The 19,361-nt window shown below is 32.4% G+C and overlaps 1 protein-coding gene across 1 annotated transcript in view; it reads right to left on the bottom strand.

Moving 5' to 3' along the window:
• Nucleotides 1–19,361, bottom strand: part of LRRIQ1 (leucine-rich repeats and IQ motif containing 1) — a 214,737-nt gene that overhangs the window by 189,021 nt on the left and 6,355 nt on the right. The window contains 5 exon segments of the mRNA XM_011934139.1: nucleotides 4,838–6,472; nucleotides 9,547–9,621; nucleotides 14,327–14,550; nucleotides 15,103–15,220; nucleotides 16,736–16,827. Coding sequence (XP_011789529.1) covers nucleotides 4,838–6,472; nucleotides 9,547–9,621; nucleotides 14,327–14,550; nucleotides 15,103–15,220; nucleotides 16,736–16,827 — 2,144 coding nt within the window.

The raw sequence follows: 19,361 nt of genomic DNA, 5'->3' as shown, positions 1-19,361 counted from the left end.
GCCAGGATGGTCTCGATCTCCTGACCTCGTGATCCGCCCGTCTCGGCTTCCCAAAGTGCTGGGATTACAGGCTTGAGCCACCACGTCCAGCCCCCTAGACTTCTAGTTTCAAAATCATTTTAGGAATTATTCATAATCTAAAGCAATTTTGAAATAAATTTATTTTTAATATTTTTTTCAGAAAGAAAATGTACTCATCAATTTGTATGGAGATAAATTCTATGTACTGCCTAGTTAATCTGTAACAAACGGATATAAATTCTATAATTGGAAAACTGGCTGTACACTAAAAATGAAAACATTTAGAATTGAGCACTTAAAAATTGAAAATTCAACAATTACAACTGTATAGTAACAAATGCTACTCAACATTATAATTTATATTATTCAGCATGATTTAGTAACATGTTGCTTGCAAACAAATATACAACCACCATTAAGTTCTAGTTATTTATGATGTGGCAATTTCTGTCCTTTAATCTTATTATCTATTACAGAAGTAACTGCTACAGTATCCCTGTTAGTGGTATTTATTTTTGAATATGAGGAGCTTCATATTTCCTCCTTTAATTGAAGCCCTTTTCATTGAACATTTAAAAACATCTTTATAGTATAACGATATATTCCCTACTCGACCACAGATTTTTTCCAAATATATGGGATCAAAATAAATTTTTGTATTAATTTTGTATTAATTTTTGTATTAATTATAGGGACAAGCGCCACATATATAAACCACTTTAGGCTTCAAAATTAAGGTCAATATAGAATTAGTAATCATATGTGTTCATTAGTGTACGGTCAACTTGAAAAACAGAAATTGGAGCACAATGGGTGTTGGGTAAATGTTTGTTAAATAAATAAATGAATGAACTTCCCTAGCCTGTGGCAAAACTCAACTATATTTATAGCACTCATACTTCCTTTTTCTTATAACGAATTATGTAAAAACATTTGAAAAAGTTATATTTTCAGACTCTCATGACTTGAGAATGAACTATTCCACCTATAGAAGCTATGAAACACTCATTATATTTTAATAACAGATTCCAAATCAATTTTCTACTTAATCATCTGTACTTTCCCAAATCCTTTATGGCCCATTGTACATAAAATTCCCTAACACAGCAATATACTTTTTAGAGATTTTATTCTCAATTATTCTTGAGTTCAACCTAAGAAGTGTCAGTCATCTATGGTAAATGTAATTACAAAAGTAATGCAAGCAACAAGTCTATTTTTTTTTTTTTTTTTTTTTTTTTACTTTTTCAGAACATTTGTCCAGTGGTCCAATCTCAAATCTATTTGGCAGGGAAAAATAATATTGTTTTAAAAATCAGCTGCAAAGGGACTGAGTCCAAGGTTTAACTACTGGCTTGAATAGAACAGCTACAAAATAATTTGAGGTAAGTCATGTATCATTCCAATAGCAGTTCATCACAATTTACTTTGTATAAGAGAAGTGAGACTTCTTGATCTAAAAGTTAATAAGCAGCTAAAATATTATTATTCATGTATGGTATAAAGCAATATTTTAAAATCCTTAAGCTCAATGCCCTTTTTTGTGGTGGTTATTACTTAACACAAGTTACCATTAGTAGCAAACTGCGAAAAATAAAAGAGAAAATAGTTAAAACATTTAAAAATTAAAAATAAAAATATATTCATTACCTACAATTATTGCTCTTTAGTCTTCTCTTCTGAGATATTACTGCATATAACCCAATGGTCTAATATTTTCAACTTTATAACTTTTTTGATGAAACAAGCTATTAAGCAGCCCTCAAAAACAATCCATTTGTCCTTCTCTTTGCTTGCTTGAGACCCACATTTAACAAGTGATATTAGAAGTCCTGGGCCATGTTCATTACATACAGCATTTTAAAACTCAACGATCCTGTATAATAGATATTGCTCTTCCAGTTCGTGAAAGACAAAATTGAGGCTCAGACAGGTCAAGCATTTGCATAAGGTGACACAGCCAGTAAATGACAGAAATAAAATTAGAAACAGTCTTAACATAGAACTTAGTAGTCTAATAAACTACACTTCAATAATTTTACATTAATTTCCTCTTCAGTCAATATACTTTATCTAAACTGTGAAACTGGTAGTAATGAGGAGATAAGATTAACATTCAATTGCAGTTCTTTTTTTTTTTTATTATACTTTAGGTTACATGTGTACATGAGATACATGTGCAGAACGTGCAGTTTTGTTACACAGGTACACACGTGCCCTGTGCCATGGTGGTTTGCTGCACCCATCAACTGGTCATCTACATTAGATATTTCTATTGGAATTCTGTATTCATCCATTTATTCATCCCCTCAGCCATCAATCCTATAATCAGGTAATGAAAGTCATTACAGATAGTTCCTGTAAGATTGTTTAACGTAGAATTTTTTAAAAATGTTATGATGGTGTGAGATCAATAGACATTTAGTTGAAACCATACTTCAAATTTTGAATTTTGATCTTTTCCCAAGCTAGCAATATAAAGTATGATAGTCTCTCACAATGTCAGGCAATGGCAGGGAGCTGCAGCTTCCAGTCAGCCACACGATCATAAGGGTAAACAACAAATACCCTACAGTGTACCATGTTACCAGATGATTTTGCCCAGTTGTAAGCTATGTAGGTTTTTCTGGATGTAACTTCATTGTAACTTCAGGAGTATCTTTATTTGCCTGGCAATGTGTAAAGAAATATGAACAAAACAAAGATCTGACTTATGTCTTGAAGTCTCAAAGTAAGAGATTAATGTAAGCAAAATGAATGCATTACTGGGAGACAATAAACTTATTCTAAGTTTATCTCCAGAACAACATCCCAAGGGTGGTGGTGAGTGGTCAGGATAAGGACAGAGATCTGAAGCTAAAAGATCAGAAGGTCAAAAAGAAAGTGAGGCATGGATCAGTAGTAACAGTGGTGAATAAAGGCACCATAGTAAGCTACCTACCAAACAGAATCTTTACAGGAGTTGTCTGGTAACAAAAGGGATATTTTCTTAACACTTTGGCATCTCTATGGCACATTCACGTGTATTTTTCATCTTTATACTGTCTATTTGATGCTTCAAAGCCAAATTAAAAGCTTGAGATAGTTGCTTTAAGAAATGATGAGAGGATTATGGTGCCCTTTAGAACCCTGCTACTCAGATTAGTCCATTCACCAGCACCAACATCATCATTTAGAATCATTGCAAGAATGGAGGATGGGTGGATCACCAGACCTATTGAATGAGAATCCACATTTCAACAAATCTTCAGGTATTCTATAGATTTTAATAGTTTGTCAGGCCTTGCTCTGAAAAGTAAGAGAAAGTTAATTATCGTTTTATGTAAATTGACAAGCGTTTGAAAGAAGGAACAGAGAGTGAGCTGGAGAAGAAATGCCAAGGAGAAAGAGATTCACACACCTTAACTTCCTTCTCATCGGACAGAACAGATACCTACAAAAAAAGGGAGGAACACTACTGTTTCTATAACTTCATTTTCACTTTTGAAGCAAGTACACTGTAGGCATGAAGCCATCACTCGTGCCTAGCTTTAACAGATATTCACGAGGAAAATTAAATAATTGCTAATGTTATCATATTGGAAGGCCTGTAACAATATGTTAGAGAAAGAAAAGTGCTAAAACATGATTCCAGAGATAACATGCCCAAGGAAAAATTAGGGAAGAGCAGATGAGAGATTCTATATGTAGCTCTACAGACCTGATAGATGTGGCAAATACATTATCTAGGAAATAAAAGACACTTAAAAGTGTATGTCCCAGTTCTCATCTCTTATATTGCTATTTCATATACCACAAATCTCTTCAAAATCCCACTATTTTATTATTCTCTCACAGGATACTCTGAAGTCTTATTTACAGCAATTCTCACGATCTATAATGTATTTATGTGTGTATTTATTTGTTTAAGCTCCATAAAGGAAAAGATTGAGTTTTCTTTGTTTTTATTTAGTCCACCAATAAATATTGACCATCTTATTGGATAGATGAATATTTGCTGAGTGAATAAACAAAATAATGTTTACCTATTAATATGATTGTTCCTTTTCCTAGACATCTGTCTAGCAAGAAAGTCTATCAAGAAATTAAATAAACTTTATGGAATACATTTGACTTTCAGGCCTTAGATAAATATATGTATTTGAATCATATGTCCTTTCTAGTGTTACACTGTTTAAAATATTATTTTCTCTTTTTCCATACGTTTTTTAGTTTCTGTGTCTTAATTTTGGTTGAAACAATGTTCTCCATAACCATATAAAATTAGTAACATTTGATGACAACTATTTTACATTTCAGACATACAGGCACCACCTTTAAACAGCACACAACTAAATAATTGTTTCTAGATAGGAATTCTAGGGTCTGCTATCATGCAAGCCTTTCTTTCACAACAGTGGTCATGCACAGGGAATCTACTTTATTCTAAAAGGAGTCACTAGGTGGTGTGGTGGCTCAAGTCTAAAGCAAACTTCTGTTTACTTAGGAGTTTCCCACTATAATTCTAACCCTAACTTTCTGTATGCTTCCATTCTTAGAGGTTTAAATAATGACTGCAGGGCCCTTGAACATAGGCTTCAAGATATTAAAAAATATAAATCAAAGCTGTTTATAGACTGTCACTTAGGGAAGATGCCTTGAACTATTTTAGTTGAAATATATTCCCTCCCAAATGGGGTAATACTACATTCATAACTTTATTAAACAAGAGAGACAATTCTTGTATATAAAATAATTTTTTCTAAGATCTGAAAAGTTACATTTTAAAGAGCTAATTGGAATTAAATATGAAAAAGTATGATAAAATTAGAAATACCTGCTGTAAAGTATCCCAAGGGCCACATCGAAGAATTTCCAGTTTATCCAAAGCGGGTGTCATGTTGGCTGGGCATTTCACAGGTCTCTTTCTTCTAACAATTTTCTTTTGTTGATTTTGCTTGAAAGTCTCAAGCCAAGGTTTAAATGATTTTATCCAGGCTAGTCTCTTTTCTTCAATAGAATATAGAAGTGTTGACTCTGGTACAGAGCAGGTCATGCTTTCAGGTTCAGGTCCATTTTCAGGGCATTTTTCTGAAATTTTTCTAATCTCAGATTTAAGAGAGTTTACTTCTTTAGATACCATGGAGCTTTCTGCATTACAATCACTCAAGTCTTCACAAGGAGCATGTCTACCTAACACATAATCTTGGTTATTTCTTTTGCCTTCTTTATTTATCATGGTATCAGTTGTGTTAAAAATCACAATGCCACTATTCCAAGCATTGTCTTTAGGGTTCTCCTCAATTTCCTTGACTTTTGAATAAATTTCTTTTTCTCGTAATATTACATTTTCTCCTGCATCTTCGGAATTTTCTGATGTTAGTGAGAGTGATTTTTGCTTCATTGAAATAATTAAAGTATCCTTATCTTTGTATAATAATCCATTCTGTTCTTGTATCTCTTCTTTTTCTACTTTTTGTATCTTTTTCTGCTGATTATCTTTGATTATTTTCTGTGCTTCCTTGGTTTTCACTTCATTGATTTCTTGGTTATGTTCTAATATTATCTGGGTTTTTGGTCCCATATTCTCATTTATGACATGTTTCATGATTTCTTCTTTTTGTGCATCAGACTTTAATTCTTGCAGTGGAAACTGTTCTTTCAGATTTCCTTTTAGACCAGAGTCTCCCAATTCAGTTTTGTTATCTACATTTTCAGATTTTCTTTCTTGCTTGACCCATTCTTCTGAACATTGTTTTTTTGCTAGGTTTTTATTTTTTTCTTCCATTTTAAAATCTGCCAGAATTGTTTGGCTTGATATAGATTCTTTTAATTGTACTTGTATTGATTCTTTTAATATAGTCTGTCTATCTATATTTTCTTTCATATTTGATTCCTCAGCTAACCAAAGGAGAACATCTTCCTGCTTCTTTAAATTTTCATCCACTAGATTTTTGGCTATATCACCCTTATCATTTGAAATATCTTCAAGACTTAAATGTTTGTTATTATATCCTCTCTTCTTTAATGCACTACTTATTATTAGCTGTTGGCTTGCATCTTCTCTTAATCTTATATTTTCCTTGATTATTAATTGCTCTCTTTTTTGTTTCATAATATTCTTTTTGTCTTCATATTCTTTTTCTCTCCTTTTCCTTTCCTCTTCCTTTTGCTTTTTTCTCTCTTCTTTTATCCTTTGTTCTTCCTCTAATCTTTTTCGATTTTCTTCCTCCTTCTGTCGTATTTTTGCTTCCTTCTCCTTCCACTCTTGTGCTTTCCTTTTCCTACTTTCAATTTGCTCTTTAATAATTGGGCCATATTTTTGATAGGCTACAAATGCTTTATATTTAGCTTGAATTTTAACAGCTGCATTATTCTGCTGTTTTAACAAACAATTTTTTTCTTTTTCCTGTTGGTCTTTAAATCTTGTCCTTTCTTCTTCCATTTGTAAATGCAAGTTTCTAATATACTCCTAAAACAAAGTAAGATACCTGGTAGTCAGCATAAACTAAACATGAGATGTTACTAAAATGTCATCTGAAATATAGATTGAAAACAAATACTAAAACTGACGTCTTAATAAAGTTTCTAAAAAATTTATTTAGAGAAACTAAAGTCATTTATCTTAAAGGGTATACTTTTTTAATATTTAGGAGATTGAATCATGTTGTTAAGTTGATACTCTAATGTTATATGTATTCTAAGCCACCCAGATATAAATTGGAGATTTCCTTGAAGACAGAAAACATAAAATCAAAAAGACACAGAATAAGCAAACAAACAACAACAACAACAAAAGGGAAACCACAGGCTAAAAACCACATAGAAATAAAGGACTTCAAACTTTCTGGAAAGAGAGTTCTGATCAAGAAGACTCAGCTAGTACTGAGACTGCAAAAACAGGAATTATTTTGTGAAACTTATGATACCAAGAAAGTCAGATAGTCCCTACATAAAAACAATATCCAGAACCAGCCTACTCACATATCTTACCCCTTCTCAATGACCAAAATAGTTGATAACCACATACTACTTTATTTAATGAAATATTTAGAGTTAGGTGAGAAAATATTATTTTTACTAGAGTCCTAAACCAAAAGTAAGCAGATCAACAAAATTAAGAAAATATCTACAGGAAACTAACAAAAAGGATATGAGACTATATTTTAATCAGCAGAAGGAAGAGCCAATTTCTGAGAAAATCGAACTATTAAATAAACTAGATAAAAATTTAAATAAAGATATTTTAGAAAAAATATTTAAACAGGAATAACCTCATATTTCAAGTGTTCAAATAAAAACAACTCACTTAAATAATCAAAATAGAATGGCTGGACAGATGATTACTTAAAAAAACATTCAAAATTAGATGTTTTCCCCCAACAACAAATAATAACAAAGATAAAAATGGTATGTCAGAGGTAAAGAAGATTAACACTGAAATTCCAGCACATGACTATTAGGAGTTCCTGAATAAAGAACTGAGAAAGACTGAAGGGACAAAAATAATAGAAAAATACGTTTTCTTAAAAACAACAACAAAAAGCCACAGGAGAAAGACCGAACATTGCATGCACACATACACAACACACTTAGATAGATGCTAGCAATATTTCAGAACTCTAAGGAATGTAAGCTGTTAGTTTTACTGTGCTCTTTTTTAGATAATATGTCTTTTTTCCTCTGGATACTTCTAACACTTTATTTTTCCTTTGTCTTGAATTTGAATAACACTATCTAATTCCAAGGTGTGATTTTCTTTGTATCTCTCCTCCTTGAGAATTGTGTATCATATTTGAAAGTAGGGATTATTTTCAGTTTTATGACTGCCATATCTTAAACACTCAGAGAAGTGCCTGACCTAGTAGAAAATCAGTAAATATGTGTGGGTGAATGTATAAAGTGAAAAATCCTAAAGCTTCAAAAGAATAAGGAAAAGGCATCAAATTTGCAATCATAGATAGCATAGGCAAAAATAAATATGCAATGAAGTCATATCTTTACATTGTTAAAAGTGGTATAAACCTGTATTCTACACCCAAAGAAATTGACCATTTTTGAAAGCAAACTAAAAATATTTTCAAATATGCAAACAAAGATTGAGAAAATCTAGCATCCAAAAACATTTTTTTGACAAGTATTTAAGTGTATACTCCAGGAAATTAAAAATTGAGTCCAGAAATTGGAAGAAGAGTCAGGATTCAAAGAACACTAATAAAGAAACCATTATCATTGAATACTTACGTTTTTTGAATCGTCTTCTTTCTTCCATCATTTTGCTTAAAGATGGCTATTTGTCTTACTGTTACTCTTTTTTAGATAATGCGTCTTTTATCCTCTAGATGCTTCTAAGACTTTATTTTTCCTTTGTTTTGAATTTCAGTAATTGTACTATTTATTCCAAGGTGGCATTTTCTTTGTATTTATCCTACTTGGAAATTATTTTTCATCTTTGAATATGTTAGTTGATTTTTTAAAAACAATTTGAAACCTTTTTAACCATTATCTCTTTACTTCATTGCTTCTGCCCCATTCTCTCTCTCCTCTCCTTTTAAGATATAATACAAATTTCATATCTTTTCACCATGTATCACATATTCCTTGTGCTCTTTTCCTCTTTTCTCATTTTTTTTTCTTCTCTGTGCTTTAATTGGATTTCTTCTATTGAACTATCTCATTTCACGAATGGTCTCATCTGCTATGTCCAATCAAATTCACCCACTGAAATTTAATTTTATATACTGAATTTTTTAAACTCTAGAATGTATAGTTGGGACTTCATTACAGATGCTATTTTTCTTTTCACATCACCTAAGTATTTTGCTACTGGATGATAATTATAGGTATTTTAACAGCTCTACTATACTTAACATTTAGATTATCTACAGGTGAGCTATTATTATCTACAGGTGAGCTATTATTGTCTTTTTTTGTCACTTTTCATTCATATGACTCTGTCTCTTTACATGCTTAACCAGCTTTTTAATTTGACAATGTGTAGTAGGCACCTACTTTTGCAGGAGCGGATTTATATAAATTTAAAAAAGATTTGAAAGGAATACAAAACAGCATAATGTTTAGCTAAATAACAGGATTATGGGAGATATCTACTTTAAATTTGTAATTACTTAAAATAATTGTATATAAAAACTATGGAGTAAATAAAAACTAAAACTTCATCAATAAATGTATAATCAGAATAACCTTACATTCAAAACAAAATTAATTGTGTTTAGGAAAAAGAGTAAGCTTTCATAACAATCTTTGAACATAAATAAATATTCAGAATGGTACATTTCAGCAAACCTTAAAAGAAATGTTAGAATTACAATTTTATATGGACAACACTCACTAAACCAGCTAACTCATTTCCAAGACATTCTATTTCAAGAAGTGTTTCTGAGGATTAATACATTTTTAATGCTGTAATAAACTAAAATCTTATACTACTTAGGCAGTATTATCTAAAATTAACCATTTCAAGTATAGTAATGTATTTCAAATAAAGAAAGCTTAATGTGCTAATTAAAAACAACAAATAGATACCTCATGCTGTTTAAATTTCTCTTTCCAAATTTTCTCTTCTTCATAGAGTTCATCATTCATCTTGTCCTGTTCTTGCTGAACATAATAATAAATATGATATACTCAAATATCAAAAATATGTTAATTTATATGATTCTCATAACCTATATTTGTAAACAATAGTTAAAGATGACAACCCAACCAATGGCTTTCAATTTTTAGTACAGGGATAACAACTTTAATCTCAAACTGAAGTGTCACATAAATAATACCTAGGGTTTCCATTCTGAGAACAGAAAGAAGTTTGCAACCTGGGAAAGTTGTTGTGTTTATTTGAGTATGTTTATTCACAGAATATAATGTATTGGCTCGAAACACTGTTGGGCATTGTAAAAATCACAATAATGTTTGAAAAATGGGATTTGTATTACAATTGTTTTCTCACCATGTCATACCATTTAATTTACATAAATCAGTTCAATAAGTGATGGTTTTCTTTCAATAACTCTTTATCAACACATTCAATAAGACTCCTCAGAATAAACAAAGTACGGTAAAATACAACCCCCACTCTTCAAAAACTCTTCTGATAACGTGAAGACACTATCATAAATTTACACATTACCCAAAATTTAGAAGAATAAGTTTATTACAAGGGAAAAAATATAAAAAATCATAATGGGCATGATAATTAGATCACGAAAGTTTTCATGCAAAAGACTGTATTTGAAATCACTAGGTTTTCAAGAAGAGAAACAATTTTTGGCACTTATTAAGCATTTTGAGCTAGGAAAATAATTACATCTCTGTTTTTACAAAAATCATCAGTTTACATTAGATAAAAGAGAACAAAGGAGACAATGAGATCGGTGAGCAAATTAAATCAGTGTGTTGCTGTAAAGGAACACCTGAGGCTAGATAACTCATAAAGAAAAGAGGTTTATTTAATTCATGATTTTGCTGGCTGTACAAAAAGAACGGTGCCAGCATCTGGTTCTGGTGAGGCCTGAGGATGCTTTTACTCATGGTGGAAGAGAAATGGAGCCAGTATGTCGCATGGCAAGAGAGGGAGCAAGAGAGAGAGAGAGGAGAAAGTGCCAGGCTCTTTTTCACAATCAGATCTTGCGGCAACTAATGGAGCAAAAACTCAGCCATTACTATGGGGATAGCACCAAGCTATTCATGAGGGATCCACCTCCATGACCCAAATACTTCCCACTAGGTCCCACCTCCAACACTGATGATTCCATGAGATTTCAAAGGGATAAACATCCAAACTGTATCAGAAAGTATAGGAAATGACCACGTGAGAATCAGTAGGGCCTTCTGTAGATAGGTAGCAAGAGTGAGAACAGATGCAAAGACAACGTAAACATGAAATTGCCGCAAATTACCAATTCATTGGACATTTTACAAAGTAGGAAAAGTTCTTTGACCATTATCTTATATGAGCTATGGGAATTTTTGATGAGGTTTAAGCATGGAAGTAACATATTTTTAAATAAATAGTTGTCTGACAGTGCTATGGATAAGTGTGAAAAATGTAAGACCAAATTGGTAAGGAGACCAATTAGAGAATATAGTAAATATCCCAAGTTAGACCCTCAAGCAGCTTGAACTACAAAGGAGCTGTAAAGTACATGGATGAGAAGATGGCTAATACAATAATTGGAAGGAAGATAGTAATAAAAAAGAAGGAAGAATAAAACATTACCCTCATTTTTCTATCTTGGACTAATGATGATAATGTGGCTTATCAAAATTAAGATTCCCAGGGAAGAGCTACTCAGAAAGCAAGACAATGCATTCAGTTTTAGATACATAAAGTTCTCTGAGTATGCAGTTTTTGTAGGAGAGTTATGTAGGCTACCTTGTTTTGATACAATTGTAGATTTGGTTATCAATGGTCATTTGTTTTAAGCTCCAAGGCATAACAAAGGACACATTAGAGAATTCATTAAGATAAAATTATCAAGAGAGGAGGTATATGAAGTAAGAAAAGAAAGGGACAAAAATAGAATCCATGCTGTTAGTTCCTACCCAAATCTCAGGTTGAACCCTACTCCCCAGTGTTGGAGGTGGGGCCTGCTGGGAAGTGTTCGGATCATGGGAGCAGGTCTCTTATGAAGGTCCTTGACCATCTCCTTGGTGATAAGTGAGAGTTTGCTCTGAGTCCACGTTAGAGCTGGTCATTTAAAAGTGTGTACCACTTTTAAAAATTACCCAGTCTCAGGCATTTTCTTTATAGCAATGCAGGAACAGCATAATGGAAAACACAAGGACAGAGAGAGAAAATGAAGTCTAAAATGGATATCAATTAGTAATTGCCAAAGATGTGAGAGAATCAAGACAATGTGATCTTACAGAAGTCAAGGGAAAGTAAAATGGTCAACCATCAAATTTTTGCTGGCATAAAATACTACAGAGGCCAAAATAGCTGAAAGAAACGTGTGAGTATAATATATAGAAGTCATTGGTTATCTTCCTCAAGAACAGTTTCATTCAGTGTGGTAATGCTGCAAAAACCCTAGCAGGATTAGATTTGGATGAGAATGAAAAAATGATACAGTATAAATAACCACTCTTTAAGAAGCCTATTATACACAGCCTTTAAAAAGTCATTCAAAGAACAGCTAAAGAAAAATATACGAATGATCTCATGATTTTTCTTTTGTTTTATTTTTAGGATGGGAGGAAACTGAACATGCTTATAAACAATAAAAAAGGAGGAAGATGATAGGAGTGTTTCAGCATATGGAAAAAGCAGGTGTAGGATGAAAAATGATAAAATATAAACTAGAGGAGTAAAAGCTAACCTTTGGCAGAAGGAAGAAACCTTTCTTATTGGGATAGGAGGGAAAGCCAGTAATAATTTTAAAAAGGATGAATACAGATATTGATACTAAATAGCTGTGGAATTAAAAGAGAAAGTTTGTATTTGATGCAAAAAAAAAGTTATATGATTATTTGCTAATAATGAGGGGGGGGGAATTGAGTGTAATTCTTAAGAGATTTATGATTGCTATTTTGGGGAATGGAGAGGCAGCTAACAACCCAGGAAAGAACTACTAAAAGAGAGTAAATTATATATTTAGAGTCAGTCATATACTTGTGGGCTAGTCCCATTGTAAACTTTTAAGTTCCAAGGCATAATGAAGGACATATATAGGAATTCATTACACCTAATATTATTGCATTTTCTTAAATCATAATTATATGATGAATTGCAAATTAATTTCAAAAAATAATTTATAATTCTTTGAGGGTGGGATTTGGTGTTAGATCTCTTTTGCATCATTTAAGCCCACAGCTGAATGCTTTGCCCTTAAGGCAGTCAGCAAATTTTGGCTATAAAACAAATAAAAATGAAAACTTTGCTTAATAGGATTGAAATCAGATATTTTTAAATCTGAAAATACCACTAACAATAACAATTATGCATTTTAGTACAAACCAACAAATACTACTCCAATAATCTACATTATACTCAATCCTATTTTGGATTTTTTTAAAAAAAGCTTCTGATCTCAGAAATGACTATGTCACTCTGGTCTATGGGAAAGAAAACATAACTAAAGGAAAATTAAAGATTCCTATCTTACTATTAGAAAAAGCCATGGCATAACTGGTTCTACAATATTACAATTTATTTTAATGTGTTTCTTTTCTTTTTTTTTTTTTTTGATACGGAATCTCGCTCTGTTGCCCAGGCTGGAGTGCAGTGACAGGATCTCAGCTCACGGCAAGCTTCATCTCCTGGGTTCATGCCATTCTCTTGCCTCAGCCTCCCAAGTAGCTGGGACTACAGGCTCCCGCCACCATGCCCGGCTAATTTTTTGTATTTTTAGTAAAGACAGGGTTTCACCATATTAGCCAGGATGGTCTCAATCTCCTGACCTCGTGATCCACCCATCTCGGCCTCCCAAAGTGCTGTTATTACAGGCGTGAGCCACCGTGCCCAGCCTTTAGTGTGTTTATTTTCTACACAGTAAGAAATGAAATGTACTCAACATGGAGGACTAAAAAAATGCTGAACAAGCTAATGTTCTTTATATGCAACACTCAAACCCAGCAAGTTCTGGATAATGTATAAATCAACTTTAATCATGAAAGAGAGAGAAGTCAGTCATGCCTGTTATCCAAATATTCCAAGGTTCTGATGACCTGCAAGTAGGGTCCTAAATTCCACCAGTTTCACAATATTTATATACCACTACTATGACCTGATTGTGTGGCTCTCCTAGGGGGAAAACGACACCAACAACACAAACGACAGAAATAAAAACAGTACAAAACTTCACACCAAAAAGTTTCCAGTTCAAGGAAGTAGCTTAATTACGAAGGTAGGGCACAGACTGTCCCTAAATGGTTGAACTACTTTTAAATATGTTTTACATGTCATATGCCAGACCACATAGCAAGGTTAATGCATACTCAAGAATTTTTCATTGCTTTTTCCAATGTTTAGAAGCATATAAAGAAAAACAACAATTTGTATTGTAAATTTCAGACTATCCAGGATGACCCTTTGAAACTTCATAGACTCCACCGACCCCCAAGATCAAAAGTGTGTCTCAACTTCCAATGAATTTCAATAAAAACTAATCAAGGAGCTCATATTAAATACTGTTAATTCACAGTCAATTTCTTCCTCTATCAGAGAATAATTAAAAGTCATACTATTAAGCTCAATCTGCACCATAATCCAAATATCAATATTCTTCAGAGGTAGCTACTGATTTTAAATTATACTCAATCCTATTTTGGATTTTAAAAATATATGAAAACAAAAGCAAAATACCTTCTGAATATTCTCTAATTTCTTCTTTTCAACTTTAAATTGTTTCATCCAGCAATGTCGCTTTTCTTCTTCTTCTTGAAATTGTTTTTCTTCTCTATCCCTCTGAGCTTTGAGAGTTTCTTTCTCTTTATTTTCTAATTCCTTCTGTTTCTCTTGCCAAGCCTCAAAAGACTGTCTACATTTTTCTTCCACTTCACAGTATCCAAAATTTATATCAGCATCATCTGGATTCATGAAGAAAAATAACATCACTATTTGTAAGATGAAAACTGTCAAAACTAATTCAAAGTATAAAAGTAATTTTAAAATTAAAAAAAAATGCCAACATATTCCCAAAGCGAGAATATGCAGCAATAGAAATTGTTGCATTGTTGAATAAACATAGAAATTTCACTGAAGTGAATAAAGTCACATAAGTTGACTTAAAATATTTCACAAAACTTAATATAAAAATAAAATCCACGAGTGTGTGTGTGTGTGTGTGTGTGTGTCATTAAGAAATAGTTAAGAGATACTAAATAAAGTCAGGGATAGTGAAATCTATTGCAATCAGCTGAACATGTAGAAAAAATATTTAAATCAAGTAAATTTAGAAGGCATAAAAGTCTATGATGATATGTAATTTAATAAGTATAACAAAGGCACAATAATATTCAAATATTGTAATTGTTTTTCTAAATATTAAAAGAACAAAAAAAACTGTCCAAATTTTTTGAGATAACTATAATCAATCATATAAAAATTAACAAAACATCTCACTGAGCGATTTAGTCCACCTGGTAAAACATGTTCATCCATAGGCAAGTCATGAGGAATAGGCTCAGGAACAAAATCAGGACTGGCACAATTGGTTTTACTTCTCATAAATTCTTCTTTTTCTATTTCAGATAATATCTAAGAGGTTAAATGAGTACTAATGATTAAAAAAATCAAGATAGAGTGTAAAGCTGTCATTTTAGTAATACATTAAATATTTACATGTATATACCAAGAGTTTTAATGTGCTTCAGATTTCTCTCAAATACAAATCTGCAGTACATTGATAATTATTCTCTTTACAATGAATAAAAAAGTTTTTCCATGGAAGCATAAGTTACCCTCCTTGTTTTTCAGAACTCTAATAAGTCTTTAATATTATTTAATATTATTCCACAATATTCAATTAAACTGCTTGGCAATCACTTCAAAATGTTTCTACTGATGTTTTCCTTTTAATGTATTTCTGTTTTAGGCCAGGCGCGGTGGCTCAAGCCTGTAATCCCAGTACTTTGGGAGGCCAAGACGGGCGAATCACGAGGTCAGGAGATGGAGACCATCCTGGCTAACATAGTGAAACCCCGTCTCTACTAAAAAAATACAAAAAAACTAGCCGGACGTGGTGGCAGGCGCCTGTAGTCCCAGCAACTCGGGAGGCTGAGGCAGGAGAATGGCGTAAAACCGGGAGGCGCAGCTTGCAGTGAGCTGATACCCCGCCACTGCACTCCAGCCTGGGCGACAGAGTGAGACACCGTCTCAAAAAAAAAAAAATATATATATATATGTGTGTGTGTGTGTGTGTGTGTGTATTTCTGTTTTTCTGACTGTAGTGACTGTTCTATATGATGAAAAAGAGAACTATTCTCTAACCTAAATTATATATGCATTATTTATATCAATTATTTTCCATAATTATATTTTCACCATACTTTAGTTGGAAAGATACAGGCTATGTATTCCAAGGAAGTAACAGTATAATAATTTAAAATTAATATTTCAAATTTAAGTATTACAAAAAAATTCAATAGAGTAAAACATTCAAAAAGAATAAGAGATGTATAAGCAATTTTCAAATTATGTTAAACACATTAGGGAGGAGAAATAGGTAAAAGGAGAGAAAGTTGGATAAAATAAGAGGTAAAAATCAACCTAAGAAGTGAATCTTTAGGAGAGACTTTCTCTGAAATACATTTGTGGGATTTTAGCTTAATAAACTGCTAAGGCTCTTCTTATTTTTTAAGTAAGTTTTTCTTTTATTTGTTTCTAAAAACTGCTATAAAGTATTATAAATTTAAATTTTCTGTAAAGTCTCTGCTGGAACATAGTACATTCCTAAGAAGAGCAAATTAGAATATATTCATTATTTTCCTCAGAATTTTTAGACAACAAAATTTGTGTAATACAGTTCTATTTTATCGACATGCACATTAAATTGCCAGGTATAAATGGCTCAAGCCACTACTTTTAATATTATTAAAGATTGAAAATTGACTGTTTTTTGTCATATGCCAGAGGAAACCATAAAACCACAGATGATTTGCTTAAAAATAATTACATTTTTAATATTTAAATCTGTGAATTATCAATCTTGTGTAAGAGAGAAAGTTTCTAATTGTAATAGCGAATATTTTAAGTCAAATATTGAATATATACCTTAATTAATTGCTCTGAGCTTTCTTCATATTCAGTTGATAGTCCTGTCCTTAAATGCATATGATTATTAGAAACTGCTCCATAACTACGGCCTAGAAAAAGAATTATATATATAACTTCCAATATTAGAATACAATACAACATCTCAAAATTTCAAATGCTTTCTTAATTTTTAATCTCAAATTCTATCAGGGCATATTGTTGATCAGTAAGAGTAACTCAAAATAACAGAAAAATAATTAAGAATAAACAATGGAGGAAATCTGCTCCCTTTATTATAAAAATAAAAGTAATAAATTTCTAAAGTGCTTTGACTCTATCATTTTCCATATTCTCGTGTCTGAAGTTCATTTCCCAGGCATAAAGAAACATGCCTTGCTTGATATTGCAATGGCACCTTGATTAGAAATCAACAAAAATTCAACTCTATCTGCCACAAACCAGACATGACCTTGCACAAGATATTGAACACATTTTAATAAAAATATTAATTTAAAAATTATAATTATTACCGTGTAAATGAAGAGGAATTATATTTCTTATTTTATGAGTTGTTGAATTGAGTAATTTTTAATTATGTGTGCAGATGTAGTTATGTTTATTTTCTTTCTTTCAATTAATATGTTATAACATGGTAATGTTTCCTAATAGTAAACTAACTTTACAGAGGACCATTCTGCTGGCTAACTGATTATTCATACCTAGTTGGCAAATACGATACATTTTCTTTTAACATCTATTCACTACCTTTCTGGCAAGCTTTCCTCTGTGAGAGGTCAAAAAGAAAAAAAAATGACATCATCCAGATACCTTTGCAGCTAGATTTCTGAGAGGGATTTAGTTTATGTTCATAAATATATTTACATAACTCTTTTTTTCATAAAATATTATGTCTAAAGGGAGGCAGGTGATGATATTTTTATTTCTATGAGCCAGAATGTGGTAGAGGGAGCTCAGAGTTGGGAGACAAGAGTGTATAGTAGAGAATTAATGTTTCTGAACTTCTTAAGTATGACAGCAGCTTCTGATGAAGCCCAGTTTTATGATACATGTGTGGGGTTTGTTCTACACCTTGGATGTTTAGACTAGAGACTGCTCTTTCAGTCTTATTAATAATTCGGTTACTTATTGTAGTAGATAGTCCCCAAAGATGTTTCTTCCAAAGAATCATAACTACTGGTTTACATACCCTGTTTAGTTCCCTCTCACATAGGACATAGGCTGACCCTGTGTGACCATCAGGATGTGGCAGAAATGACGCATGATGTCTGAGAAGAGATCATGAGAAGCCCTACGAGGTTCCACCTTGGTCTCTTGGTATTTTGCTGTAGAACACTTCTCAGAATCTACATGATCTGAGGAGTGAAAGCCACAGAGAGAGGCCGGGCGCAGTGGCTCAAGCCTGTAATCCCAGCACTTTGGGAGGCCGAGACGGGCGGATCACGAGGTCAGGAGTTCGAGACCATCCTGGCTAACACGGTGAAACCCCGTCTCTACTAAAAAATACAAAAAGCTAGCCGGGCGAGGTGGCTAGTGACTGTAGTCCCAGCTACTCGGGAGGCTGAGGCAGGAGAATGGCGTAAGCCCGGGAGGCGGAGCTTGCAGTGAGCTGAGATCCGGCCATTGCACTCCAGCTCAGGCGACAGAGCAAGACTCCGTCTCAAAAAAAAAAAAAAAAGAAAAGAAAAGAAAAGAAAGACACAGAGAGAGGCTACATGTAGGTGCCTCCAGTTGAAAGCCACATCTGAACTCTCCAGGCAACAGGTGGTGTCAATGGTCAGACATTTTAATGAGCTATTTTGGAATTCTAATCCAGTCAAGCCTTCACATGACTGCAGACTTAATCAACATCTGACTTTAAGTGCATGAAAAACCCAAGCAAGAACTGTCCAGGTGAGCCTAGTCAACCAAAAGAACCAAAAGGTATAATAATAAATTATTTTAACTTTCTAACTTTGTTTCACGGCAATAAATATTCAGAACATCTCTCTTTATAAAAATAAACAAAAAATTTTACTGCCCATAAAGTAGCTAGTGTCTGTTCTCTACAACTGAGAACCCCGATCAATACATCTATATTCATAACACAGCAATAAATATTCAGAACATCTCTCCTTATAAAAATAAACAAAGAAAACTTACTGCCTAAAGTAGCTACAGGGTCTGTTTTCTACAACTGAGAACCCCAATCAATACATCTATATTCATAAATGAAACTAGCTTCCTAGTTTCTTTTATTTGTGCTATGCTTATACAATTTTGATCTGAAATAATAGCTTTTAGAAATAAAGTATTTTTGCTCCTTAATGGGTTGTAAGAATTTAGTTTAACATCTTTCCTAGTTTAGCAACATTTGAGAAATCTCTTTCCATCTCTTTGCCATATTATTGATTTAATTGTTTTTCACTTTTTCAAATAATTTTGATAATTTTTCTTGAAAAATCATTAATTAATTTTAATTTAAACTATCATCCTGTGCAATAAATAATGTAACAAATAATTTAAATTAAATAATTTATGTAAGAATGAATATATAATGTAAATTTATTAAATTATTATACAGGCTAATTTAAATTGAATTTCAATAAATCCAAATTTAATAAATAATACATATTAGTAATAATTT

Source organism: Colobus angolensis, unplaced genomic scaffold, assembly GCF_000951035.1.
Source record: "Colobus angolensis palliatus isolate OR3802 unplaced genomic scaffold, Cang.pa_1.0 Scaffold131, whole genome shotgun sequence".
In the NCBI taxonomy this organism is placed as follows: domain Eukaryota; kingdom Metazoa; phylum Chordata; class Mammalia; order Primates; family Cercopithecidae; genus Colobus; species Colobus angolensis.
The sequence above is the reverse complement of the archived record's forward strand: the minus strand, read 5'-3'. Positions and strand labels throughout refer to the sequence as shown.